At 43.5% G+C, this 24,515-nt stretch overlaps 4 protein-coding genes across 10 annotated transcripts; all 4 read left to right on the top strand.

The window, feature by feature from the left end:
• The first annotated feature begins 23 nt into the window (after positions 1 to 23).
• Positions 24 to 4,382, top strand: LOC119134253 (coagulation factor X). 3 transcript variants are annotated; one of them, XM_037270794.1, is made up of 11 exons: positions 24 to 289; positions 1,049 to 1,117; positions 1,182 to 1,363; positions 1,432 to 1,456; positions 1,537 to 1,650; positions 1,770 to 1,904; positions 1,996 to 2,288; positions 2,843 to 2,957; positions 3,314 to 3,510; positions 3,655 to 3,780; positions 4,026 to 4,382. In XM_037270794.1, the coding sequence occupies exons 2-11, from the start codon at positions 1,051 to 1,053 to the stop codon at positions 4,266 to 4,268; spliced, it is 1,497 nt and encodes a 498-aa protein (XP_037126689.1). In that variant the 5' UTR covers positions 24 to 289; positions 1,049 to 1,050; the 3' UTR covers positions 4,269 to 4,382. The 3 variants fall into 3 exon arrangements, with proteins under 3 accessions (XP_037126689.1, XP_037126690.1, XP_037126691.1); XM_037270795.1 differs by having other exon boundaries at positions 1,185 to 1,363; XM_037270796.1 differs by having other exon boundaries at positions 4,054 to 4,187.
• Positions 4,383 to 4,477: 95 nt separating this feature from the next.
• clrn1 (clarin 1) lies at positions 4,478 to 7,622 on the top strand. The gene is made up of 4 exons (XM_037270946.1): positions 4,478 to 5,036; positions 6,071 to 6,250; positions 6,803 to 7,150; positions 7,356 to 7,622. Exons 1-3 carry the CDS (start codon positions 4,703 to 4,705, stop codon positions 7,066 to 7,068), a joined length of 780 nt encoding a protein of 259 aa, XP_037126841.1. The 5' UTR covers positions 4,478 to 4,702; the 3' UTR covers positions 7,069 to 7,150; positions 7,356 to 7,622.
• A 374-nt stretch (positions 7,623 to 7,996) lies between these two features.
• znf335 (zinc finger protein 335) lies at positions 7,997 to 21,334 on the top strand. Of its 5 annotated transcripts, none has more exons than XM_037270654.1 (29): positions 7,997 to 8,202; positions 8,260 to 8,932; positions 10,190 to 10,386; positions 10,664 to 10,943; positions 11,049 to 11,114; positions 11,191 to 12,264; positions 12,409 to 12,612; positions 12,865 to 13,029; positions 13,298 to 13,559; positions 13,739 to 13,916; positions 14,000 to 14,112; positions 14,524 to 14,542; positions 14,654 to 14,773; positions 14,911 to 14,987; positions 15,266 to 15,426; positions 15,524 to 15,747; positions 15,832 to 15,931; positions 16,291 to 16,379; positions 16,462 to 16,721; positions 17,312 to 17,414; positions 17,505 to 17,702; positions 17,942 to 18,084; positions 18,337 to 18,479; positions 18,574 to 18,671; positions 18,737 to 18,823; positions 18,911 to 18,994; positions 19,070 to 19,129; positions 19,448 to 19,541; positions 20,214 to 21,334. In XM_037270654.1, the coding sequence occupies exons 3-29, from the start codon at positions 10,195 to 10,197 to the stop codon at positions 20,402 to 20,404; spliced, it is 4,785 nt and encodes a 1,594-aa protein (XP_037126549.1). In that variant the 5' UTR covers positions 7,997 to 8,202; positions 8,260 to 8,932; positions 10,190 to 10,194; the 3' UTR covers positions 20,405 to 21,334. The 5 variants fall into 5 exon arrangements, with proteins under 5 accessions (XP_037126549.1, XP_037126559.1, XP_037126532.1 ...); XM_037270664.1 differs by having other exon boundaries at positions 10,193 to 10,386; XM_037270637.1 differs by lacking the exon at positions 8,260 to 8,932 and having other exon boundaries at positions 10,163 to 10,386.
• Positions 21,335 to 21,560: 226 nt separating this feature from the next.
• Positions 21,561 to 24,303, top strand: LOC119119411. The gene is made up of 6 exons (XM_037245738.1): positions 21,561 to 21,704; positions 21,771 to 22,082; positions 22,336 to 22,444; positions 22,563 to 22,675; positions 23,034 to 23,080; positions 23,181 to 24,303. Exons 1-6 carry the CDS (start codon positions 21,587 to 21,589, stop codon positions 23,289 to 23,291), a joined length of 810 nt encoding a protein of 269 aa, XP_037101633.1. The 5' UTR covers positions 21,561 to 21,586; the 3' UTR covers positions 23,292 to 24,303.
• The last annotated feature ends 212 nt before the right edge of the window (positions 24,304 to 24,515 follow it).

A 24,515-nucleotide genomic window follows, 5' to 3' on the forward strand; every position in this document is an offset into this window, starting at 1 on the left:
ACAATGTTTTACTTTTCCTATTTTAATACTGTGTTTTTTTAGTTAACTTCAGGAAATGTCAACTTTCAGTGTGAAGGAGTTTTTGATTGCAATCAATTGTCAAAATGGCTCAAAGGGGACTCAGACGATATTAAGAATTGATTTGTCTCAAATATGTGTCACTTGAGTAAATTATGCAGATGGCGTCATGTCCAAGCACATCAATATTTGAGTTGTGGTTAAAGATCAACGGAGCCGCCATTTTAACTCCAAAGTAACGCAAACTGTCAACCATCGTCCTCAGCACCAGGTAGGTCTGCCGTTATGCTGACTTGTTATACGTGTTCATGATGTACCGCATTTACTGATCTCCTTAACACTTCATGTGTTGTTCTACCAAATAAATAATGTCGAACATATGTGGTTCAGAAAATAGATGTATTATGGTTGTAAGTAGTAGTGAATTTTAGTTCCCACTTGTTTTTGAGTGGATTTGTTATAGGCCAGGGAGCCCAAGTCAACATCCAGGGTGAGCTGAACAAATGCCTCTGGGACCAAACACTAATTTCTGTCTTCTTTTCATTGAAATTCAAGAAGTATTGTGCCATTCAGGCTTTGATTCAGTGGTTTAATGTCTATATGAGAAAGCATCCTGTTTCCTCAGTGGGGCATAGAACTGTCATCTGCTCTCTTAAGATGGAACTCAGGGACAGTAAAGGTCTTTGCGAATTCCAAATTAAACTCCTCATGTCTGCAGGTAAGAAGCAGATTGTGGACGATAAAGATCCCATCCCCTATGTTTCTTCTTGGTGACTCGGCCTACCCCTTGCTTAAAGAAGTTTTGAGTGATGGGTCCACACCTCAGGAGCAAAACTTAGGGCTATGTTTGGGTCAGGCACATATGGTCATAGAGTGTGCTTCATTCACTCCTGCTTTGTCCTCCACAACTTTTGTGAGGCCTGTAAGGAGGCCTTATTTGAAGCCAGTGCAAACAAATCTCAGTGACTGCAGTGAGGCTGAAGGCAAGAGGTTGAGAGCGGTAATGAAATATCCTGACCCTATTTTGCAGACATGTTGACATCTATCACTACGACAACCACAATACTGCTGCTCAGCGCCGTCCTGGTGGAGAGCACAGGTGAGCCACGCTTGGTTGTCGCTCGGCGCCTGTTGGTGCTACTACCAGTGTTTTTCGCCTGCAGCAGTGTTCTTGCAACGAGACTCGGCCGAGCAGATCCTGCGCTCAGCTGCCGTCACCAGGAGGCGGCGAGCAAATTCCAATACGCTGGAGGAGCTTTTTCCCGGTGACCTGGAGCGGGAATGCTACGAAGAACGTTGCTCCCAGGAGGAGGCCGCCGAGATCTTCCAGTCGCAGGAGAAGACGGTGAGGCCTGCTTTCTTCACTCAGGATACTGCTGTGATATGCTGTTATATGCTGCTTTTGCTCGCCAGCTGGAGTTTTGGTTCCGGTACACCAGTGAGTCCACCTCGTCCCAGGAAGCAATGACGTGATTAAAGAGTTCCCGCCAGAGTAAACAGGAAGTTGTTCTTCCGCAGACTTCAATCCATGTGCGACCAATCCGTGTGTCAATGGTGGGAAGTGCACGCTGGAGCGGGAAGACTTCCTGTGTCTGTGCCCGCCCCATTACCACGGCAGCACCTGCCAATTGGGTAACCCTGGCGATTGCTCACCTTGCCTATTCACCTCGTTGCACTGTTTGTGTGTGTGCATGAACATTTATTGCAAATGTACCAGTGTGTAAGTGTCAAAGTGTATTGTGTGCCTGTAGAGGTGTCATCATGTACCTATAGAAATGGTGGCTGCCTGCAGTACTGTACAGACTTGCCAGAGGGCGCTGGTGTTCAGTGTGGATGTGCTGAAGGTTTCAAACTGGAGTCTGATGGACAAAGCTGTTCAAAGACAGGTAACGCCCACATCAGTGACATCACTTTCTCTGTCTACAGACATGTACACACAATAAAACTAAATATGGTTCGTCTTCTGCATGTGCTCAGTGGCCTTTCCATGTGGCAGCCAGCAGGTGGGAAGGTTGCATCGAGGTCGCGCCCTCTGGGACCTCTCAGATGATACCAACTTCACGGCAGAAACAGACATAATTTTGGATTATGCTAATTTTACTGTTGAAACGGACGCCATCTTGGAGGACACCAATGTCACAATGGAAATGGACACCATCTTAGATGACAGTCAAGACATAGGCTTCAACTGGACGAAATTTACAGATGAGCGTCTCAATCCTCGCATTGTGGGAGGAGCCTTGGAGAAACTGGGAGGTAGTCCCTGGCAGGTAAGGACACATCGAGGATAGGAAGGGTTCCATTTGCAGGATTTAAAGAATTAAGTTTCCAGGACAGGAAGAATTCTGTTACGCTTATAGGAAGAATGTGGTTTGTACGGGAAGTGTTACATTCAGTGGATGAGAAGAGTTCCGTTCCATTTCGGAATTCAATGAGTTCCATTTCCGGGAAGGAAAGAGATTGGTTTTAAAAGATAAAGAGTTTCGACTCAGTTCTTTTTCAAGTATGGGAAGAGTTTTATTTTCAGGAGGGAGCAAGTTCTGTTTTAAGAATGGAAGCTCTTGGTTTCCAGAGGGAAAACATTCTGTTTTTAGGAGGACAAGAGTTCAGTTATCAGCATGGAAAGCATTCTGTCTGTGGGATTGAAAATCTTCCAATTCAGGCAAGAGAGGAATTCTGTATCAAGAGTGAGAAACATTCAGTTTCCAGGAGGGTAGGTGTTCAGTTTTTGGCAGGGCATGCGAAAAGTTCCGTCTCCAGTTAAAATTCAAGACTTACTGTAGATGTACAGCATGTGACTTACGCCCACCTGTGCTGCCTTCAGGTGCTCATCCGTCGTGCTGATGGCTATGGATTTTGCGGAGGAACCCTGGTGTCAGATCGCTGGGTGGTCTCAGCTGCACACTGCTTCCAGCAGACTGCTCACCATGTCACCATAGGTGATGTGACACACTTATCCTAGCATGTAGCATTAACACGAGCTGATACCATAATGGACCCCACATGTCTTCAATAGTGTCAATGTGTTACCTTTATTGAGGCAATATGTTAGTCACAGTGTTAGCTCAATTCAGGCTATGTGTTATTGACAATGTTACATAATTCTTTAACATATGTGTTAGCCACAGGCTAGGTACTGTATTTAGGATATTTATTAACCACAGATTAGCTATTGTTAGGCTGTGTGTTATCCACTGGTTAACTACTGTATATTAAAAATAGGCACTGGTTAGTTATATTTAATTAGCACAGGTTTTCTATATTCAAGCTATGTATGTTGCTGTTCTGCCTAAAGGCGACTATGACAAGAAGCGTCGTGATCCCGGCGAGCAGAAGATTCCTGTCAAGGAAGTTGTGCTTCATCCTTACTTTCATGAATTCACCATGGACAGCGACGTCGCTTTGCTCTACCTCGCTCGACCCGTTGTCAGGGGGCCCACCGCCATCCCCGCCTGCTTGCCGGACCCCCACCTTTCCAAATACCTGCTAAAGGTGGGTGCACATCAATATGCTTCACTTTACCACATCGCTATCACACTTCGACCTTCCTGGGTGGACTTTAATTACATGTTTTGATGAAGTTTTTCATGTTTAAATATGCCATTTTAATGCTCTTCATTTCACGTGTCTGTACAGGAGGACAATCGGGGCCTGGTAACAGGGTGGGGGGCCACACAGTACCTGCGCCGATCCTCCCGATTCCTCAGGAAGGTGGCGCTTCCAGTGGTCAACCACCACCTCTGCAGAAATTCTACGAAGCAGGTGAGCATTAGCTAGCATTGTTAGCAGCATTCTGATAGCCTGTCACCAGAGATGGGGAAATCAGGTCCAGAAAGTAAAAACCCTGCCACATTCTGGGTTTAGCCACAGATGCTTCTACTCAAACGAGAGTGAACAAAGCAAGCTAGTTTGTATGTAGAAGCACTTGTGGTCAAAGCCAAAATGTGGCAAGGTTTTTACTTTGTTGACCTGTATTTCCCATCTCTGCTTTTCACCACCCCATACAGGTAATCACGGACAACATGTTCTGCGCAGGCTACGTAGACACTGGCTTGGATGCGTGCAGCGGGGACAGCGGTGGTCCCTTCGTAGTCCACTACCGTGGAACCTGGTTCCTGACAGGTGTGGTTAGCTGGGGTGAGGGCTGTGCCGCCAGTGGCAAATATGGCGTCTTCACCCGCTTGGGAAACTTCCTCAGCTGGATCAAGATCACCATGGACAGGGTGGACCGGAATGCCACACACAACTGAGCATGGTTTTCCTTTATTGGTTGGATGGAAGAAATGGGTCCGGCCAAGTGTGTATGTTGTGCTTGTGAATATATGTACAGTGAAATACAGATTGCAGTATTTTAGACATTTTAATCTTCTAACATTTTAATTGCTAATGTTTGAGTTGTTGTAGTGCTACACCTCAGTGATTTCAGAATGCTAACCGCAACAGACCCTTCTACTGTGCCCTCTCCCAATACATTTAGAATGAGCATAAAATATAAGAGGATTTTGGCCATTTGGAGGCCACTATCCCCTGCAGATAGCATTGAGCCACTGTAAGGGCTTTCAGACCAGGGTAACAATACAGGATTGATCTATTTAACCTGGTAGTTTGTGCAATCTATTGGCTCATCGGCCACCCCACAAAATATTTTCTAGCTCCGCCCCTGGTCAGGCGATACGCGGTCACCATGGAGACGAGGTGGTATTGGAGGGAGGGTGTCGGTGGAGAAGCTGGCGGCAGGGCTCAGGCGCCGAGGGCGGCCATGGCAGCGGCGCGGCGACACAAGCGTATGCTGTTGAGTTTTGGAGGCGCGCTGGCGGCGTGCTGCGCGCTGGCAACCGCGGTTTCCGCTGGACTTCCTCGCTGGGTGGACGGGTCCGTCCTGTGCAGAACCGGAGCAGAACTCGTTAATGCTACTGGGAGCGAGCTCAATAAGTTCGTCGGGCGTCTCGCCTACGGACTCTTCCACGGGGAGAGAGTCAAGACCTGTGGCTTGGGCGGCAGGACCTCACGATTCTCAAGTACAAAATATGCGAGCATCTTTACCATTGAACTGCACTGCTATTGGGCCATTCAATAATTGGAAAATATTTTTGGATGCACTATATGAAATTTTCAATTAATCCAAGCAAATAAATTGTAAATTTGATTTAATCCAAGCAAATAAATTGTCTTGAGAAATGCAATTGTCGTACAAACGCGATTCATAAATTCTAAATACGAAATAGCACTTGAAAATGCTCTTTTTGTTCTTTCTTGTCTGTCCTAATGACCAACCTACATCTCAAGTAGCTTTAACAGATAAAATAAGTGTTAAATAAACTTTTTGGAGTAGGCCTATGATTCTCTTTACAAATTACTCTGTCTGGATAATCTTATTAGTTAACCTGAGAAAGAAATACAAGTGAGGTTCATGACTGAGTATGGACATTACACCTATGTATGTATGTATTGTATGTATGTATGTGTGTATGTATGTATGTATAGTATGTGTACGTGTGTATGTATGTATGTAGGTATGTATGCTTGTAGGCCTTCATGTGTGCTGCATGTAGTGAATGTGCATGCTTGTATTTCAGTGTTAAACACGCCAATGATAAAGTTTCACTTTATCAATAATAAATGACAGCAGCGGCTTCTTCAATTATTCAAAAACGTCTCGACACTAAAACACCATTACCCTTTATATATAATGTATTTTAATGTTTATAGTGTCCAGTGCTATACATTATATGCTATACAGTATACGTGATTAGGAAAACGTCATTGCAATATTTTTATCTTTTGGAAAAAGCCTGGTATTTTGCCGTGCTCTCTGCACTCTTGACAAGAGGACAAATAAGTGGAGAGTTAGATAAAGGACAAGTGTTTATTGTCTCAAGTTATGTGAGAGCAGTGATCCAGATCTAACAAGTTCTCAGTGACCTTTCATGTTTCTGCCTCAGTGCTTCACAACTCACTAAACTATTCTGGCCTCCACACTGCCTACAAGTCCTCACTGTGTCTTTAAATGTCCCCGTTGCGTGTGTTAAGTTGCATAATTTTTGTGCCTCAGTCTTTTCAGAGTTGTTGGACGCCATCCCAGCAGGTCTCCACGTGACCATCATCATCTTCTGCGGCGCGTTGATTGTCTTCTCGTCTGTGTCCAGTGGCTTCTTCTTCTTCAACGCCTTTGGACGTCCTTACGAGACGCTGCACGGTCCTCTGGGACTTTACTTGTGGACGTCCATCTGCTGTGAGCAATTATGACGATCATTAATATTGTACATACAAAGTTTTCAAGTTGACAAACATTGCCATCTGGTGGCGTGGCATATATAGGACACATTAATTATTAGAACACTGAATTTAATACTTCAGAATTGACTATTATCAAAATCAAGTATCTCATCAATTAATGACCTGGCCGATTTTTACAAATTAAAAATGAAATGTGTCAGGAAGTGCCTCCGGTGTAAAAACCTAATCATGCTAGTGACTCGTGCAAACACTTGTTAATTAATTGCACCATCAGCACCGTTAAATTGTTCACTAGCATGGCTAGAAGAATAATTATGCATGTGTTAGATGGGTGAAATTTGGTAAGCATGTCTATCATAAGATACGTGCAAAACAACACAGGAAGCCTGCAATGTTGGCTTGAAACAGCCAGTTTTGGTTTAATACAGGTGATATCCAGGAATCCTTCAAGGACTAACATTAAAAATGTTATAATTTGTAGCAAATATATCATGTTCGGACATTGGCTTGAATCTGTCAATCATGTCTGGACTCCGCCTCCTGGCAGGTGCGTGCAGCTTCCTCGTTGTGGTTCTGTTCGCGTCTGAAGTGAGGATCGAGCGTCTGTCCGAGCGCATCGCCAACTTCGAGGAAGTGACTTTTGTGTTCCAGACGCACGGCGAAAGCTTTGACATCTGCTTCTGGATCCTCCTTCTTGTCTTCTTCCTGCATGCTTTCAACGCGCTGATGATCCCACTGGCAGGGATGAACTTCCCCATGTTGCGGCGTAAAGACTTGGACCCAAGCGGCGGCGCTGCCGACCTTATGTATTGAATCAAAATGTATTTCTTAACACGTCACAGCTAGATAGCTACTTAGCATCATCATCAGTGTTTGAAATCAGTGTTCCCGATTGAGACAAATTGAAATGCCAATTATCAATTCAAGTCCATAAATAATGTTTTTGTTCCGTTACCTTTTTTAAATAATAATAGCACTGCATAAACTACTCAGAGAAAAAAAAAAAAGCTGTAGTGTATGTTTGCCTTTGGGGGCCTAATGAGGAACATCAGGAAAATGGCCATTAGTCTTCTGAGCTGCAAACAATTGCAAGTGTTTTCAAAGGTAGTGAATGTTCCGTTTTCTCCATTTTGCATGTACTTTTAAAATTCTCTTGTGACAAGAAAAAACACTACAAAGGTTGCCTAACATCGGAGCAAACATTCATGACATTTTTGCTACTTTTGCCAAGTCTAATTGTTTGCTCCTCAGTCGGATAGGGGCTTGTTTCTGGACATGTTTTTTGGCATAATGTAGCATTTTCATTATATATTTGTACATTTGACTGTACTGTTCAATAAATGGCTGAAAATGAAGCGGTGACGTTCCCTTGCTCTATTGTTTTTCCACTTTAATTGAGTGGTGGCATATCTGCTGTATATCATTGGTGACCAGTCTGCTGTTTATGTGCCCTAACCCTAACACTGACATCCATCCATTTTCTATACCGATTTAATGACAAAACAGAAGTGACAAATTCAGAAAATAGGTACTGCTTGCAAATGTTTGGATTCATTTTCTAAAATTAGATCTGTGAGACTCAACTGCGATGTCTGTCTGGTAGGGTAGATATCTGCAAAACAGCAAATATTCCTCCGCGTAAAAAGGCGTGCTACGCCTTGGACTAAGAAAATAGTCCAGTCGTTTATTCCGAATATTACACTTAATACTTATCAAATGCTATCAACGCAGTTCGACTCCGAGTAGCCAACAATTGCCTGAATTTGCCGGCACGTCTGTAGAACGAATTGGTTTATCAAAACAATAAATAAGACTTGGCCACAGGAACAGGAAGCGAGGAGATTCTCTTAGCGCCCGACTAGAAAGAAGCTACAATTACGTCTTACCGATGCCTGTACTATTTAGCGCCGCTACGCTTAAGGACACGTATCCACTCCCAAATACACGGTAAGAAAAATATAACAGCCAATTGCTGGGTAGGTTGCGTATTTTTATTTTGTTCAGGGAGAGCGTTTGGGCGGTCTGGCGCAGCTTGAGGCCCTCGAGGTCCCCAGATGAGCTTCCGAGAATGCCTGATGTAAATCGACTATCGCCTGTTGGAAAATGGCGACGCGGCGCAGGCAGGATCAAGGGCAGCTAGGCCATTAGCTACTGCATGCTAAAGTGCTCAAGAACAGGACTCCCGTTTTTGTTTTCACTACATGTTTTTGCGACCGAAACGTCGACTTTGCCGAGACCGCTAAATATGTTCGTTTGTCCGGCAACCTTTAAACAGACTTGGGCTTTACTGTATAATGTTTGACCAACATTATCTGTAAATGGTGTATGAGGTTAATGCTAACCAAGTCTTAAAGACAAGGAAATCAAGCCACGTTTGTTGTTAAACCCCCACCAGGCTTTCTATAATTCATTTGTGACCTTCTTATTGCCTGATTTGTGAAAATATCTCAGAGATTCGGAAATTATTAACATTTGCAGTGAAGCTCATGCTCAATATCTATCGCTGTGCTTAAATTACCAGTGAACTACGGTGACAAACATGCAACCCAGTAGTCTTCAAACGTTTACACCAAGTACCACCGAGAAAGCAAATCCTTGGTTCTCTAAGTACCACCTTCATGATCAACATTCAACTGTAGTAGAGTGGTTGGCCAAAGTCTTCAACCAAACCACTCAGGTTTTTATCCTCAAAAATAACTATTTAATATATTATGAATGACTGTAACATTATGCACAGGTTGAAAATGAACACTGCATTAAAATTTAAGATGAAAACGAATTGCTACTACTACTAATAATGCACATCAAATGCATTGCATGTGAGTCTATGGAAGAGGATTAGAGCCAGTGAAGAAGAAAAAAAGTGGGTCACAGGATTCTGACTTTTTTCCCCTCAGAATTCCCACTTTAAAGTGAGAATTCCCACTTTAGTCAGAATTCCGAGTATCAAGTCAGAATTCCCACTTTAAAGTCAGAATTCTGAGAATCAAGTCAGAATTCTGACTTTAAATTCGGAAAGTGGGAATTGTCACTTTAAAGTCAGACTTTATTCTCAGAATTTGACTTTTAAGTGAGAATTCTGACTTTAAAGTGGTTTAAAGTCAGAATTCTGAGAATAAAGTCAGAATTCCCCCGTTTAAGTCAGAATTGAAAGTCAGAAAGTGGGAATTCTCACTTTAAAGTCAGAATTCTGACTTCAAATGTGGAATTCTCACTTTAAAGTCAGAATTCTGAGGGAAAAAAAAGTCAGAATCCTGTGACCCACTTTTTCATTTCTTCACTGGCCCTAATCCTCTTCCGTATAAGTCATACAAATTTTGTTAAAATAATTTGTTTACAAATTAAATAGCAAATATTACATACATACAAAGCTCATTCATCTAAACTGGACTTATACATACTGTACTGGATTTCTTAAAGTGATGTTTGAAGGCTAAGGCAGCTTTAACCAATCTCATCACACTGAGTGAATTTTAGGATAACTGACTCCTGACTGATTTGCTCCTGAGGAAGTCATTAGCCTCATACTCGAATATGTTTCCCAACTGTGCACTATGAATGCTTATAAGATGTTACCAATAAAAGCATGATAACATACACTTTGGGTGTTATTAGTTTATTATTACTTGGTGTAGTTAGTTTGATGATCACATCACATTTATGAGCATTTTATTTCATATACCGTTAATCCTAAATGGCTTCAGATTGAATGTTTCTAATATTTTCACTCATTCAAACTAAGGTAAGGCAAAATAGTGTCACCTTTCAAAAAATATACTAATAATTTCGACTTTTTGAAGGTGAAACTTTCCCATTAAGGAATTGTTTATCATAATCAAATTACAGTAACATAGTTGCATAAAATGCTCCTATATTTCATAAGTAAGAGTATTATTTGTCTGTGCAGACACTGATCTCATACGTCCTTGTACAGTAGTGATGGAGTCTGAGGAGAATGAGGTGGAAAGCAGTAGTGATGCAGGCCCCGCTGGCATGGAGGAGCCGTCGGAAAGCGGGATGGGCATGGAGTCGTCGGAGGCCATGTCGGCTGACAGCAGCGACGCTGCTTCCTCTCACGCTCAACCACCCGAGTCGGACTGTCATGTGGGACAGAGCTCCGAGGGACTTGTGGTAAGATATTGCAAGTAATGTTTAATGCGTTCGGAAAAGGTTGATGTGCTGCATGTCCAATGACTAGTAGTGAAAGCCAAAAAGAAATAATCAAAAGTGATAAACGAACGGGGAAGTGGGGTCACTACACAAAAACCTAACTTAACTTAGGGTACAACAAAATAGACGTTAAAGTACGCTGTTTAAAAACAAGAATCCTTTTGCTTAAAAAAACCCCAAACACGTCTCCTATGAATGTTGAGCTTGCCAAGCGATGACATCACCTCAATCCTTCAAGGTCTTCATCCCGGAGACAAGCTCCAGCACGGACGTCCGAGTGTCCTCCGTTCACCTCCCAGACTCTTCTTCGGTTGCCCAGTCCACCAGCGTTTCCAGTGTGTCCACCGTGACTCAGTCGGTGCTGGTGTCCGAGTCGGCCCAAGTGCTTGTTCATTCCAGCGCCGCCGCGTCTGAAGGAGCCATGATGGTGTCCGACTCCACTGCCTCTACCTCATCTGACCTGGGCTCAGCCATTGACAAGATCATCGAGTCCACCATTGGCCCTGACATCTTGAATGGTATCTCCCCGTTCCTATCTTGCCGCAGAACAGACAACATAAATTGTTTTGTTTGGATTGCTGGCAAAAGCAAATATGTTTTATTTTCACTCCTCTTTCCAAAAGGGTGCATAGCCGTAACCAGTGCAGAAGACAGAGATGCAGAACCAACGCAATATCTCATACTACAAGGTCCTGAAAATGTTATGTGTGAATAATTTGGCACAGCAGTTAGTCTATCTGGTGTTCACATCTGTGTCTCCGTTAGGTGCTCCGATGGTAGCCCACATGTCTTCCTCGGTCTTGTCTGGTCGAATAGCCACCGAGGCACTCTCCGAGGGTCCCACGTCCACCTGTCTGGACCAGGGAGACATGCAGAGGAGCCCGGAGCCCGACCAGCCCGACGACCAGCCGGGACACTCTGGCTACCCAGAAGACAGCAGCAGTCATCCTGATCAGCCCCAACACTCTCACCCATCCCAGTACCTGGACTGCGGTGCAGATGGCCCAGACCAAACAGGGGAGTCCTCCCCTTCCTACGCAGAGTGTTCTGAAGAACCCGACCAGACGCGCTCCCAGTCGGGCTTCCCCGACTACAGTGGCGACAACAGTGACCAAGACCTGCCCGGATACGTTGAATGCAGCAGGGCGGATTCAAACCCCACCAGCCGGGGCAACTACGTGGTGGAGTGCAGTGCCCGCTATTTGTGCGCTGTGGACGACGGAGAGCGGCCGCATCACTCGCGCGCCTACATCGACAGCAGCGCGGATCACAGGACGCAGATGAGCCGGCAGTACACCGCCGCTGCCGATTCTGAGCAACCCGAGTGTTCCCGTTACCGGGCACGTGATGATGACGACGACGAGCGGACTCAAGATCCCGATCAGCCACAGCAGCAACCCCAGCATTCCTGTTATACGGAGAACAGCAATGGCCCCGACGCCTCCCTCTATACTGAGGACAGCTCCTCGTCAGACCACCCTGTGGCAGACACGGCAGATTCAGGGGGGGTCCCAGAGGTGGCGGAGTGCAGCCAGAGCCAGCTGAGTCTCTACATCAGCAGCAGCGGCACCTACACGGCCAACTACAAGCCAGATGTTGCGCCGCAGTGCTCAGCCAGCCGGGACGACCCTCGGCAGGTGGAAGCCGCCCTGGGCCAGCGAGCGAACGCGACGGCCGTGGCCGAAGGCTCCGGAGACCGGCCGCCCAACCTGGCTGAGCTGGAGGAGATGATGGAAGTTGTGATTGTACAGCAGTACAAGTGCAAAATGTGTCCGTACAAGAGCGTCTCCAAAGACACGCTGATTAACCACATGCGGGAAAAACACTTCAAACCTTCAGGTAGGTCAACATGGTTAAAAAGATGTTACGTGAGGGCCAATGTCAGCCAAAGGCGTGGTGAACGTAAAAAACTGATATTTAGGTGTGGTGTATGTTATAATCCTCGTAAAAAGTTTGAATTGATGACCCCTGTTGTGTGTTAAGGGGGTTTGCAAACAAAGCGCAAACGTGGCCGGCCTCCCAAAAGCGCCACGGCGGCTTCTCAGCAGACAGACCAAGGGAAGAAGGAAGAGGTGGCGGCGGAGAGGAGAGCAATGCAGGCGAAGGTATCCGCATCTCATCAAGCTCAAGAGGATGACGACCAGGAAGACCAGATTCCAGACGCTGGTGCGATTGATGATTCTGAAGGTCAGTGTTTCCAGTTGATCAGGGAATTTCACTTTGGGTGGGTGAAGCTCAGTACATCCTGGGCTGTGTCAAAAAGTAGAGACGGCTTGCTAAAATATTTTTTTTAAATGAAAAATCAAATGTTTTGCAATGCTTTTTGGAGTGTGACTGTTATGTCTACCTGTATTTTCTTACTCTCTTGATCTTCCTGATAATTGTGGTCATAAAAAAGGCACTTATCTCTAATCTCATCTCTGCTAATTTGTTCCTCAGAGGACAGCAACTATAACCCAGCTGAAGAGGACTGCCACGGAAGACTACCTGCCATTTTGAAAAAACACACTCCTCCGATCTCTTCCTCCTCTCAAGGTCGTCCTCAGCGTAAAGTTGGCCGTCCAAGGAAATACAACATCCTGGAAGAAGATGATGACAGCCAAGGTGGGTGGTCCCTTTCCCAAAGGTCATTACAGCACTGGTATGAGTAACTTTCCTCAAAGTTGCTACGGCAAAAACAGAGCAAGTCAAGTCAAGCCCCAGTGCCCACGCAATTACAAGCAAACTAGTCATTACTTTGGTTTAAGCCAGTCATTTGTCAAGTCTTTCATTAGCTTGAGCCAAGATTGACTATTGTTTCAATCTAGCCTTGCTGCTGAAGCCCCACTCTCTGCCTAGTGTGACCCACCTGTGTATTTGTCCCTCCCTACAGAGGCAGAGAGTTTAGCGAAAAAACCAAGAGTGAATTCCGACGCCAACGCGCCAGACCAGGCGAGCTCCTCAGGCTTGGACAACGACGGCGGCGCTCTGGCGGCCGACAGGGACGAAGAGGTGGAGGTGGTGGTGAGCCAGTCGGACTCTGAGAACAAAGACCCCTCGTCCAACTCTCAGCAGGAAGAGTTCTTTCAGAGGAAACGAGGACGCCCCTCAAAGTGCTTTCTCCGCAAGAAATACAAGAAGCATTTGAGTCGCAAGTAAATGCCTTTCTTTATTTTTAGCTGCACATGTCATCTTTCGAGGTTCAAGGGTTCTTCTCGTTTTCTCCGTAAGGTTAAAGAATGGACAGAAGGTCAAACAATGGACAAGAGACCTTAGTGCTAGGGCGGACATACTAAATTTGATATGCCTAGTAATGCCAAGTTTCCTCTTTCAGTCGGTACTACAAATCCCTCAAGCCGCTCCTGAGACCTCACAGCTGCTGGATCTGCGGCTCGCGCTTCCTTACGCAGGAAGATCTGCGCTTCCACGTGGACTCCCACGAGGGCAACGAGCCAGAGCGCTTTAAATGCCTCCAGTGCAACTACCGCTGCAAGCGCTGGTCCTCGCTCAAGGTCCAAAGGCGCTCAATCACACGCGTGCCCTTCAGCTTGCGTACGTGAGTGTAATGTCGGGTACGCGTGTATGTGTTTTGCAGGAACACATGTTCAACCACGAGGGTTCGAAGCCGTTCAAGTGTGAGAAGTGCGAGTACTCCAGTGTTTACCGGAAAGATGTCATTCGTCACGCCGCGGTTCACGACAAAGAGAAGTAAGTCTCACTGGCCAGTGTACACCAGAGGTTGGCAAAGTAGCCGGGTAGTTACGTTCTCAAGAATTCTGTAGTAATTGTTGCATTCATTTTGTTATTTTTCCTTTTTTATTTCTTATTGTTCTTTTTTTATTTTTCCAATTTTCCCTCTAAAACTGGTTAGTAATTAAAATTTGGCAGCCCAATGCAGGAAATAATCAGATTTAGTTTATTCAATGAGTGGTTCATTAATCATTTCTCAAAATTGGGAATGACTTAATAATTTTGTAATAAACATTTGACTTTCATTTTTGCCATGAGCTGTCTGTTTAAAAAAATCCAATGGAGTCTTTGCCTAACCCTGGTTTTGACTATACTACATGAATATATGGTTTGACAGTTTCTAACTGTATTTATTTTTACACCCACCAGGAAAAAAAAGACAGATGTGGTAAGTTTTGGCAATTCAATTTAAAAAGTTGTGTCTTCACTGTCTGTCCACACATTGTGTGAAATTATCTAACTAAGTCCACTATTCCCAAAAATGTGTTTTGCCTTTTAGGCGGTGGTGACGGTAACAGAGTTCCCGTGTCCAATGTGTCACAAAGTTTACCCCATGCAGAAGAGGCTGACTCAGCACATGAAGACCCACAGCGCAGAGAAGCCTCACATGTGTGATAAGGTCCGCCGAGCCCAAATGTCATCATGGCATATTAGCACGCCAATGGGGAAAAGTATTCTAGTGCCCTTTAAGGGACTCCTCAGCTTTTTATTGTCCTGTCTTAAAAATGTGATCTGTTTCTTTTTGTGATCTTTCAGTGTGGCAAATCCTTCAAGAAGCGTTACACATTCAAAATGCACCTCCTGACGCACCTTCAGAGCGTGGGCAACAGCACGTCAGTACCATGCACTCTTTTTGTATTCCTAGTGTGATCAAAAGTATAACTCCTTATTTTCAAATATTTCAACCAGTCTAGGTCCTAGACATTTATCAATTTCGAACTGTATTTGACATATTCACTGCCATTCAAAAGTTTAAATGTCATTTGTTTTTCCCCTTCTCAAAAACATCTTTTTTTTTCATACTTCTTTTTATTTCCAAGCACATTAACGCCTCCTAGATATGTTTTGCTCAGTGTGTCAGGACTAACCGTGTGTGTTGCGTTTTCATCAGTTTCAAGTGTGAATTCTGTGACTACACTTGCGCCAACAAGAAGCTGCTGCTGAACCACCAGCTCTCCCACACCAGTGATCGACCCTACAAGTGCGAGCACTGTAAATACACTACCTCCAAAGAGGACTTCCTCGTGTCCCACCTGGCTATTAAACATACAGGTCAGTTTGATTAGATGTAAACAGACCATTGGTTTTTGAGCACTTGGACCGGCAGGGTTATTCATTTCGGCTGCTCTGTAAATATGTTTTTGTGTAGGAGACAAGCCCTTTGCCTGCACTATGTGTCACTTTGGGACCAAACATCGCAAAAATCTGCGGCTCCACGTGCAGTGTCGCCATCCGGAAGCTTTCGAGGAGTGGTCTATCGCTCACCCGGCAACTGAGACCAAGCCACGTCGCAAGCCTTTTTATGCCCTGCAGCACGTAGAGGAGCAAAAAGAGCAAGACGAGGGCGGAGCTCAAGTTGTGCCAAACGGCATTGTGAGTCTACATGGCCGCTTTGAATTAGATTTTCAGTCATAAGGGAAAGAGGCAACCATGCTCTTCTGTTTTTACATCTGTCAGGTTTCAGTGGACCCTGCAGCTCTTGAAGCTATTCAGGGGATGGGAAATGCGTCGGTATCCCAGGATGCACTGGGAAACACCACCATCATCTATGAACATGGTTAGACACATTGGCATTTCACAATATTGAACTTCTTCTTTTACTTGTTTTTCCTGAAACACCTATAATCTCATTTCCCGTGTTACCTCTTGAATTCCATGCTTCACTGAGGATAAGTCACTCCGCCCCATTAAGAAATGCGTGTTAGGTTCTTTTATAAAAAAAAAAAACATTTAAAAATATTGAAAAGAAATCTGTCGAACACCAACTATGGGGTTGTCCACTGTATAGAATTTGAATTTGACCTGCAACAAAACAGGAGGGTTAAATCTACTTAGCATGGGACAAACTGAGTAACTTCATGTGGTTCACCATACTTGAAGAAAAAAAACTGAAAGGAGTGTTTGCGTCTTCCCCAGCTGAATCTGGTGAGCTCTCTGCCCAGAATGCCCTGAGCCTGCTGCTAAATATGAGCAACGCCCGGGAACTGGTCGGAGACGCCTTACAAGTTGGTGACACTGCTCAAATAGCAACGTTACTTGTGACCTTAATAATCCTTCAACCATCATGACATTGATTGTGCTCCCCAGGTGACGGTGCTCAAGGCCGATGGCAGCACAGATGTCAAAGCTCTCGAGAAAGAAACGTGGAGCGCTATTTCGGCGGCATCGGGTCAGGCCCACAAGGTCGTCACAGTCCACGTGTCTGAGAACGGTGACACCGTTTTGCAGGAGGCCTATGAGGCAGAGACGGAAGAAATTGCTCAGATCGCCATGGAAACCTACACGGATGAAGGGGAGTTCAATGTGGTGGAGCAGGTGACCGAAGAAGTCCAAAGCTCCGAGTGCAGGTGAAGGAATGATTTCAAATGACTTTCTGTGTCTTTTCGGGCATGGCTTTGTAAAATTTTTTTCTGTGGAAAAAAAGGTAGAAGAAAACCCCGAATGGTCTCTAAAAAAATATTCTTTCTCTACCTTTTTTTTTATTTTTTTATCCTTGACTCATTTCCAAGACTCTTACATTGTCTAACAAGTGCAAAAACTTTACAGCTACAAAATGTGGGTACAACAGTAACACTGACTACATGTTAACAGACGCGAGCTTGCTAGCAAAGTTACCTTCAAATTTGCAACGGCACCCTAGTTTGAAAGTCTTGACATCAATATTGACACACTGGAGCCCTGTGAAGGAAGGCTGAAAATCTCTGAAATGCTCAAATGACTTTTTCACCTAAAAATAGTTAACAACCAGGGACGTATTGGTCCCCAAAATTCGGCCCTGAAATTTGAGATGAAGTGTGTACAAAAGCCGAACATTATTTATTTCTTCTTCCACGTGCTTAAGTTCTGAACTCTAACCAATGAGCGGTGACAGTAAATTTAGGTTACATCTTTTTTGTGACATGCAAAATACATTTTCTTATACATTTTTTTTTCCCAGTAATGAGAACACCGATCAGGTTCAGGAATCCGAGGAACAGAGCCTGAAGAGTGACAAGTTCTACCTAGCTTCTGGTTTGCCTGAGGGTGTTTTGCAGGTGGAGGTAATATTATTATTATTTATTTATTTATTTATTTATTTTCAAAAAGACAGGTTCACATTGAAAAGGTCTCGCGTTTTCTTTCACTTTCAGCTCAGCAGCGAAGCGCCCTCATCTCCTTCCGCGACGAGCTCACCCTGTGTCAGCGGCAAGAGGTTCTCCTGTCGCATATGCACGGAGTCTTTCCACTGCCGCTCGGACATGGAAAATCACAAGCGGGCGCACGTGGATACCAACACCTTCAGGTGCCACGACTGTGACTTCACCTCAAGCTCCTGGCCCGAGGTTAAGGTAGGTACAGAAGGCTGCATGGTTATCAGCAACAGATGTTGTATGGCATGGCAGCTACACTTGGGTGGGTCTGAAATTGGATCACTTGCAAGTCAAGCTGCTGAGGGCTTGAAACTTTCTTGCAAAGTTCCAAAGAGTTTCTCGTAAACTGCCATGAGAAGTTAAGCTGTGGAAGTTTGGAGTTGACATCAGATAAGGTTCCTTCTACAGTTTGGGTAACTGCAAAATGTTTTTTTCAGGCTCACATGGAGCTGCACTCGTACTTGCGACCTCACAAGTGCCTCAACTGCAGCTTTGCCTCCAAGAACAGGAAGGACCTGCGCAGACACCTGCTGACACACACCAACGAAAAACCATTTTCTTGCACACTTTGTGGACAGAGGTAGGAACAAAACTTTTTAGTTTTTCTATGAATGAAATGAATGATTTCAATTTAGACCGTTTCTACCTTGCCATTGACTGGCGACCAACCCAAGTAGTGTATCTTGCTTCTGGTCCATCGTCATCTCGGGTGTATCTAAAACCGCAGATCTAAAAATGTGACTTGCAAATAAGCTTGAATGAATCGATTAAAGTCAAATAATCGTCCAGCCGCAATGTATTTTTGTGGTCTGACGAGCACATGCTTTTCCAGTTTCAATCGCAATGGCCACCTCAAGTTCCACAAGGAGCGTGTCCACAACCAGAAACAGACCACCACGCGCAAAAGCCGGGGTGCCGCGTCCCAGCAGACCATCGTAGTCAATGGCGACGAGGAGGCGCTGGCCACGCTGCAGTGTAAAACACCACGCTTGATGCATAAACACAAAACTATTTGCATACATCACATTCAAAGCTCACTTTTGGGTTACATGTACCTTGTGTATTACAGCCTTGCATGCCCACCAGGCAGTCATCAGCACAGATCAGCTGCAGGCTCTGGGTCAAGAGCACATCATCGTGGCCCAAGATCAGTCCCTAACTGACCAGGTAGTGCAACCCTCGCGTTCACGCTAAGCTACACGTATGATAACATCTTTGTTTGCCTCCATCAGGAGGAGACCACATACATCCAGCAGATCACAACCATTGACGGACAGACGGTCCAGCACCTCATGACTGGAGACAATCAGGTCACCGAGGTGAGGAGTTGGAGATCAACATTTTGCTTGACTTGGATGACTACCAAGCTACCATACTCAGAACCAACTTGCACTCACCGTCTTTAGGTGCAGTACATCATCTCCCAGGATGGCGTGCAGCACTTAATCCCGCAGGAGTACGTCGTGCTAGCAGAAGGCAATCACATCCAGGTGAGCGCATGTCACGCTTGACCCGAGGGCTGTGCCTGATGCTCGCAAGACTCATCTGCTGCGAATGTCCCTCAGATACCAGATGGACAGATCATCCAGTACGAGCATGAAGAAGGCTTTCTACAGGAGCAACAGGTGATGCCATAAAATGGGCTCGGCTATGTTTACATTTCCAAGCAGTCACTCTTGACTCTCTTTGGAATGGATTATCATGCAATAGGATGCCTCTGGGCTCAGGGGACCAGTGTTCCAATCCCAATCTTGAATGTCCGGGTGGGTCATGCTTAACATACCCAGCCACTAGGCACACTTCCATGACATCAGGGTTGTGAAAACTGTGCCAAACATATCATCGCGGCAATTTTTATTTTATTTATTTATTAAATATTTAAACAATATTCTTGAGGTTTTTCACTAAAACAGCAATTTTTCCTTCCACTTCTTTCTTTTTAGATGGCGGTCAGCAGCGACAATCCAATCCAGTACCTGCCCGCTGCTGCCTCAGAACAGCAGGCTCTAGAGACCGCCGCCCACTCTGCTGTCACAGGTCTGTACTCTGATTAGACGGATTTATTGATTTATTCTAAGCTGTGCAGCGTGAGTCACAACATGGTGACTGCTAATGTTAAATTCAAACACACAAAAAAGTGACAAGCATATGACATTCCTGTCCAACATTACAAATGCATGCAAAGATTAACATCAACGGCTTTTTTCATACAAAGATGCTCCAGCGGCTAACTATAAATTATGAATAAATAATAAGTAAACTGATGAAAACGAATGGTGCTTTACAAGCTACAGTTGAAATGACACAGGGTAAAAAAAAAAACATTCAAATCAAAATTATGACATTCATTTTCTTCACTTGGAGTGCAGAAACTCCTCAACTGCCTCTTTTAGAAACTTCAAGTAATACATAAAATTGCTCCATCGTCAACATTTTTGTTTTATTTCATGTGATGTGATCCAGTAGATCTTTAATTTGTAAAACTTTAATCTCAAATGAAATCAATTTGACCCCAATTTTATGTTTCAAAAAAGGGAATTGAAAAGTTAAGTTTTCATGGGTTTCCCCTCGATTTCACAAAACAGATGGCTTGCCGTTTTGACTTCTTGACCTTCATCGGTGATTCCCAAACTTTAACCACCTAAAAAAGGACTTTACTCTCCAAGTACAGTGACATGAGCAAATCCGAACTCCATTTGTCTGTTGCAGCAGTAGCCGACGCGGCAGTGATAGCGGAGGCGCAGGTTCAGGAGGTTTACACGACGGAAGCTACGCCTGAGCAGATGGCGCAACTTCAGCAGGAGCAGGAGCAGCAGCCGCAGCAGCAGCAGCAGCAGCAGCAGCAGCAGCAGCAGCAGCAGGGCGTCCACTATGACATTATCGCTTTCACTGTAGAGTAGATCTGCCGTGCCACCTATCTGTTTGTTCATGCAGTTTGTCTGCATTTTTTGAGCGCCGCATTGTTGCCCTAAGGATTTGGAAGGTATACAGGGCAGTTTATGAATGTCTTTTTGGGAGAGAAAAGTGTCTTGTCTATTTAAGTTTATTCATTTTTAGAATGCCAAAAAGATGTTAATAGAAAATGTTGTACATAGCTTTGACTTTTGTTTTTGTTTTTTTTCTTCTGGTGAATCTCAAGTTTTAAATAAGATACATGCTAACACCAAAAAAAAAAAAAAAAAAATCTTAGTTTATATATGTAACATCTATTTGAGAAACAGTTCTGGGGGGAAAAAAATAAGACCAAAATAAACACTGGACATTTTGATCTTTTAATCATGTTTCATTTTTTTCATTTTCTACAAATAACATTCATATTTAAATTTGGAGAATTATGTTAATGGTTTGTAATTAAAAATAGTAAAATCAGAGAAACGGATCATTTTATAGTTGTCTATTATAGTTTCTTCACAGAGCTGTACATTTTCTTTTTCATTGTCATTTTTTTCTGATAAACTGATTTAATCAATTGCAATCTATTGCTATGATTGGGCAATTATAAGTATTTAATAAGCTCTGTACAGTATCGTAGTCTACCGTATAACAATGTGGTAGCTACTAATGAAATAAAAGAACCGTTTTAAGCAAGATGAATAAAAAGTTCCCAGATGTTTACTAAAAACTGTGACATTCTTTAGTCAAAATTGATGAATTACAGCACACCTAATTTGCTTTTATGGTCCTTACATTAGTTTTGAAGGCATCATGGACATGTATTGGAGAGCCGCTCGCCACATTGGGGTCACGTCTCGCCATAAATTCTTATTTCAAGCACTGACATTTTCGTTCTCCTTAAGATTAGATGTATTAAAAAAGGTTGATATCGCCTATACGGGTCTCTTCATTTGTTTATTGGGAAAAATAAACATCAGGAATTGGTATGTGGGAGGAAAAATAATTTATGTCGCTTTAGCTGTGTCATACTTTTGCCAAACTATTTCTAAAAAGTTTATGTGTGTTTAAAATGTGTTGAGAGGCACAAGAGTTTGAACACATGACACTAAAAAGTCCATGTCGCCTTTAAGTCTGTCTAAATGCTAAAATGGGAAGTCAATGTCGTTCTGTGCATCGAAACTACGTAAATGGAGAACTTGCTTTTTTTCTGTTTGCAAGGACAAAAGAGAAGAGGAAAAAGCCCTCAGTGTTCTCATGATATGAGATTTAAAATGAAGCTGCAGTGTCTGTTCCTTCTTTCATTAGGTGAGCCACGACACTTTTTATGTTCTGTTGTTCTCTGCTTCTTGACTAATGGTATTTGTTCCCCAGATGTTTCCGGATGCATCGGCCTGCAGATGGTCCATGAGTTTGATGACATTAACCTGAGACTTGAGTTCCCGCCACTTTACAGAGGATATGTCAAGTCGTGCTGCAAGGTGTATTCAAACGGGTGTCAAACCCTCCTGGACAATACAGGCTACACCGCTGACTTCCTGAGAGGAAGAGTGAGCTTCACCGAGACAAACAGCTGGATTGAGTTCAAAGTGGCTCAGGCGCAGACGGCAGATGAAGGCTACTACAGATGTGTGCTGCTGGGCGCTCCTGCCTACGTTTACGCGGATCAGTGGGTTTACGTCATTGGTAAGCTTTCCCATCACACAACTATAGACTTTTTCGTGATGACTAGACAAAAGCTGCGATTTCATATGGTAGAAAATGATCAACTTCCACCTGACCTGAACATCAACGAAAGCTTGTTGCGTATATCCTTAAAGGATTTTTTTATTAAAAAAAAAAAAAGTAATGTTGAGCTGTTGAACAGTTGTAAATTGATGCCAGGAGCCCTCGACCCTTTTGCATACACTGAGGAGCTATATTTTCATATTTTTGTCAGGCATCTCAGCTGACCAGGACAAGCAGTACCGGACCCCGTTGCCGACCATAACCGAGAGCCCGGAGTTGACCGGGACTCAAATGGCACAAGTGACCAGTGACCATTTCATGTATGCACAACGACAGTGACGGTTTGACGGACCTTCTGTCAGTACTGACAGAATCATCACATGGAGTGGTAGGATCTGTTTAGTGGTTCGCATAGCTCTAAAGCTTTGTCCCTTTTAGAAGCAGAACCATTTGGACTTTTGCCACCCTCGCCGCCATCATTATGATTGTTGTTGTTGCCTCAGTGATCGGAGCGCTTTGCTTCAGAAGCAAAACCAAATCCAAACACTTGGGTAAGCTTTTCATTTATTATTATTATTATTATTATCCATTTTGACTGGTCACTAATCACCAACCAGTTTGATCAAGCCAGCCAATGCCAGGGCAAATATAGACACTCATTGGGCCGATTGCCAGTCAATCATATAATAGTTCACGCAATCAATCAAACCAATCTTTTCTTTTCCATCAACACTGAAGCCAACATGCTGACATTGTTTATGTTTATGAGTGGAAAAATCCTCAACAGATGGGAACAACATGCAACCCAAAATTTGTTGACCGCTCAAACACCATGCTGCCCACTGCAATAAATTTAGATCAATCAACTTTAGTTTTCTCCCCTGAATTAATCCTCTGGTTTCATTGCAGGCAAGTGTGCAAAAGGTCCGCCTGAGTCATCCAAAGAAGACGCCATAGTAGGTGTTAAAAGAGGAACACGAACCCTCTGACTCACTCTTTTCTTCCTTTAAATTAAAAAACAAGAACTTGTAACAAATACATTGTTTGCGCTTATAGGAGACGTCTGACGTCATCTACACGACAGTAGACTTCCCAAGTGAGCTGTACGTCACGGGAGCACCTGATGCTGGTGTGGTAGAGTACTCTGTACTCGCTGTCCACCGGTGAATGTGCTTGCAACCGCAAGGGGCAACGTTAGGACTTTACATATACTATGTAAAATTGACTTTTGATTGTATTTGTATCCAAGATTGTGTACCAACCCACCAAGTGGGGAAATTAAACACCCAAGTCATTTTTATTGTGCCCTGACCATTTGAAAAAATGATTGCTATAAAGGTGTGGCTAATTGATCACCAGTATTAGTGACAATTATCTTTAGCTAATAGCATCATCAGCGTTAGTTTGTGATAATGTTCAAAAAGAGTACGCAACAAGAGTAAATTGTTGCATTAAATTAACATTTTTCCCCCAAATTAGTTCTTTAAAAACAAATTAATATTAATTATTTAAATTAATTAATATGGCTTCAAAATCCCAATGTTTACCATTGTATAATAACAGCCATCCACCATGCAAAACATTTTTGATGTGAAGATGTTTTTGTTAGTTTTCAGGGATGTTTTCCGGTTACCAATGTTTTATTTCAGTTGATCTCTGAAATAACTTTTTTTTAATCTTTTGGATATATTGACTTTAGCAGGCAGGCTAATTCCAGTTTAAAGACTAAAGAAAGAATTTGTGTGCTTATCGTTCACTGTGAGACCTTTTCACAATCTAAGCTCTGTTATCATGTCATCTTTTTTCTTCTTTGAGTCTGGTTACTGGCTACGAGACAGCCGCTCGATATTTTATTCTTAGTCCAAGCTTTTGCCTGTTTTTCAAAAATCCAATAGATTCAATAGTGGATTGAGTGTCACGTCTGTGACATTTGAGTGCAACAATGACAAGCCAGATAAAGATCATTATTTGCTCTCACTTCACTGATAAAATCGGACACACTGTATGACATTCATGACAAAAACGGAGGGACCGTTCCTAGCCTCAAGTGGTTTACAGAATCATTGTTTTGACGTATATTTGAGTGATTTTCGTCACAGTTTTGTAGCATTTATGGGTGATTGACGCTATGCTAACTGATCAAGAACAAGTCTAGCTATATAATAAAAAGAAAAATGTTGATATTGTCTTTTTCTGATGATATGCTTGTCGTGTCGGGCTTACCTTAAATCAGAGCAAATAGCTTGAAGACATTTTTGCTGAGTCATATAGCTCAATTTTGTTTTTCTTCCTGTCAATGGCTTTTGAGAAACACAGCATATAAAAAAAAATCATACTAAAAAGAGCTAATTTTAAATTTTGTTTTTCAATGGAATGCTTGATAAATGTTGG

The sequence above is a fragment of the Syngnathus acus genome, chromosome 2 (assembly GCF_901709675.1).
Source record: "Syngnathus acus chromosome 2, fSynAcu1.2, whole genome shotgun sequence".
Lineage (NCBI taxonomy): Eukaryota > Metazoa > Chordata > Actinopteri > Syngnathiformes > Syngnathidae > Syngnathus > Syngnathus acus.

What these genes read in the sequence shown, in the direction of transcription:
- LOC119119411 (XM_037245738.1), top strand. Translation starts at nt 21,587, where the DNA reads ATGGAGAACTTGCTTTTTTTCTGTTTGCAAGGACAAAAGAGAAGAGGA. An exon ending in TCTGTTCCTTCTTTCATTAG is followed by an intron (nt 21,705 to 21,770) that starts GTGAGCCACGAC and finishes TTTGTTCCCCAG; the next exon opens with ATGTTTCCGGATGCATCGGC. An exon ending in TCAGTGGGTTTACGTCATTG is followed by an intron (nt 22,083 to 22,335) that starts GTAAGCTTTCCC and finishes TATTTTTGTCAG; the next exon opens with GCATCTCAGCTGACCAGGAC.
- znf335 (XM_037270654.1), top strand. Translation starts at nt 10,195, where the DNA reads ATGGAGTCTGAGGAGAATGAGGTGGAAAGCAGTAGTGATGCAGGCCCC. An exon ending in AGAGCTCCGAGGGACTTGTG is followed by an intron (nt 10,387 to 10,663) that starts GTAAGATATTGC and finishes CAATCCTTCAAG; the next exon opens with GTCTTCATCCCGGAGACAAG. An exon ending in TGCGATTGATGATTCTGAAG is followed by an intron (nt 12,613 to 12,864) that starts GTCAGTGTTTCC and finishes TTTGTTCCTCAG; the next exon opens with AGGACAGCAACTATAACCCA.
- LOC119134253 (XM_037270794.1), top strand. Translation starts at nt 1,051, where the DNA reads ATGTTGACATCTATCACTACGACAACCACAATACTGCTGCTCAGCGCC. An exon ending in ACAAAGCTGTTCAAAGACAG is followed by an intron (nt 1,905 to 1,995) that starts GTAACGCCCACA and finishes GCATGTGCTCAG; the next exon opens with TGGCCTTTCCATGTGGCAGC. An exon ending in TTTCCAAATACCTGCTAAAG is followed by an intron (nt 3,511 to 3,654) that starts GTGGGTGCACAT and finishes GTGTCTGTACAG; the next exon opens with GAGGACAATCGGGGCCTGGT.
- clrn1 (XM_037270946.1), top strand. Translation starts at nt 4,703, where the DNA reads ATGGAGACGAGGTGGTATTGGAGGGAGGGTGTCGGTGGAGAAGCTGGC. An exon ending in CAGGACCTCACGATTCTCAA is followed by an intron (nt 5,037 to 6,070) that starts GTACAAAATATG and finishes TTTGTGCCTCAG; the next exon opens with TCTTTTCAGAGTTGTTGGAC. An exon ending in CTTGTGGACGTCCATCTGCT is followed by an intron (nt 6,251 to 6,802) that starts GTGAGCAATTAT and finishes GCCTCCTGGCAG; the next exon opens with GTGCGTGCAGCTTCCTCGTT.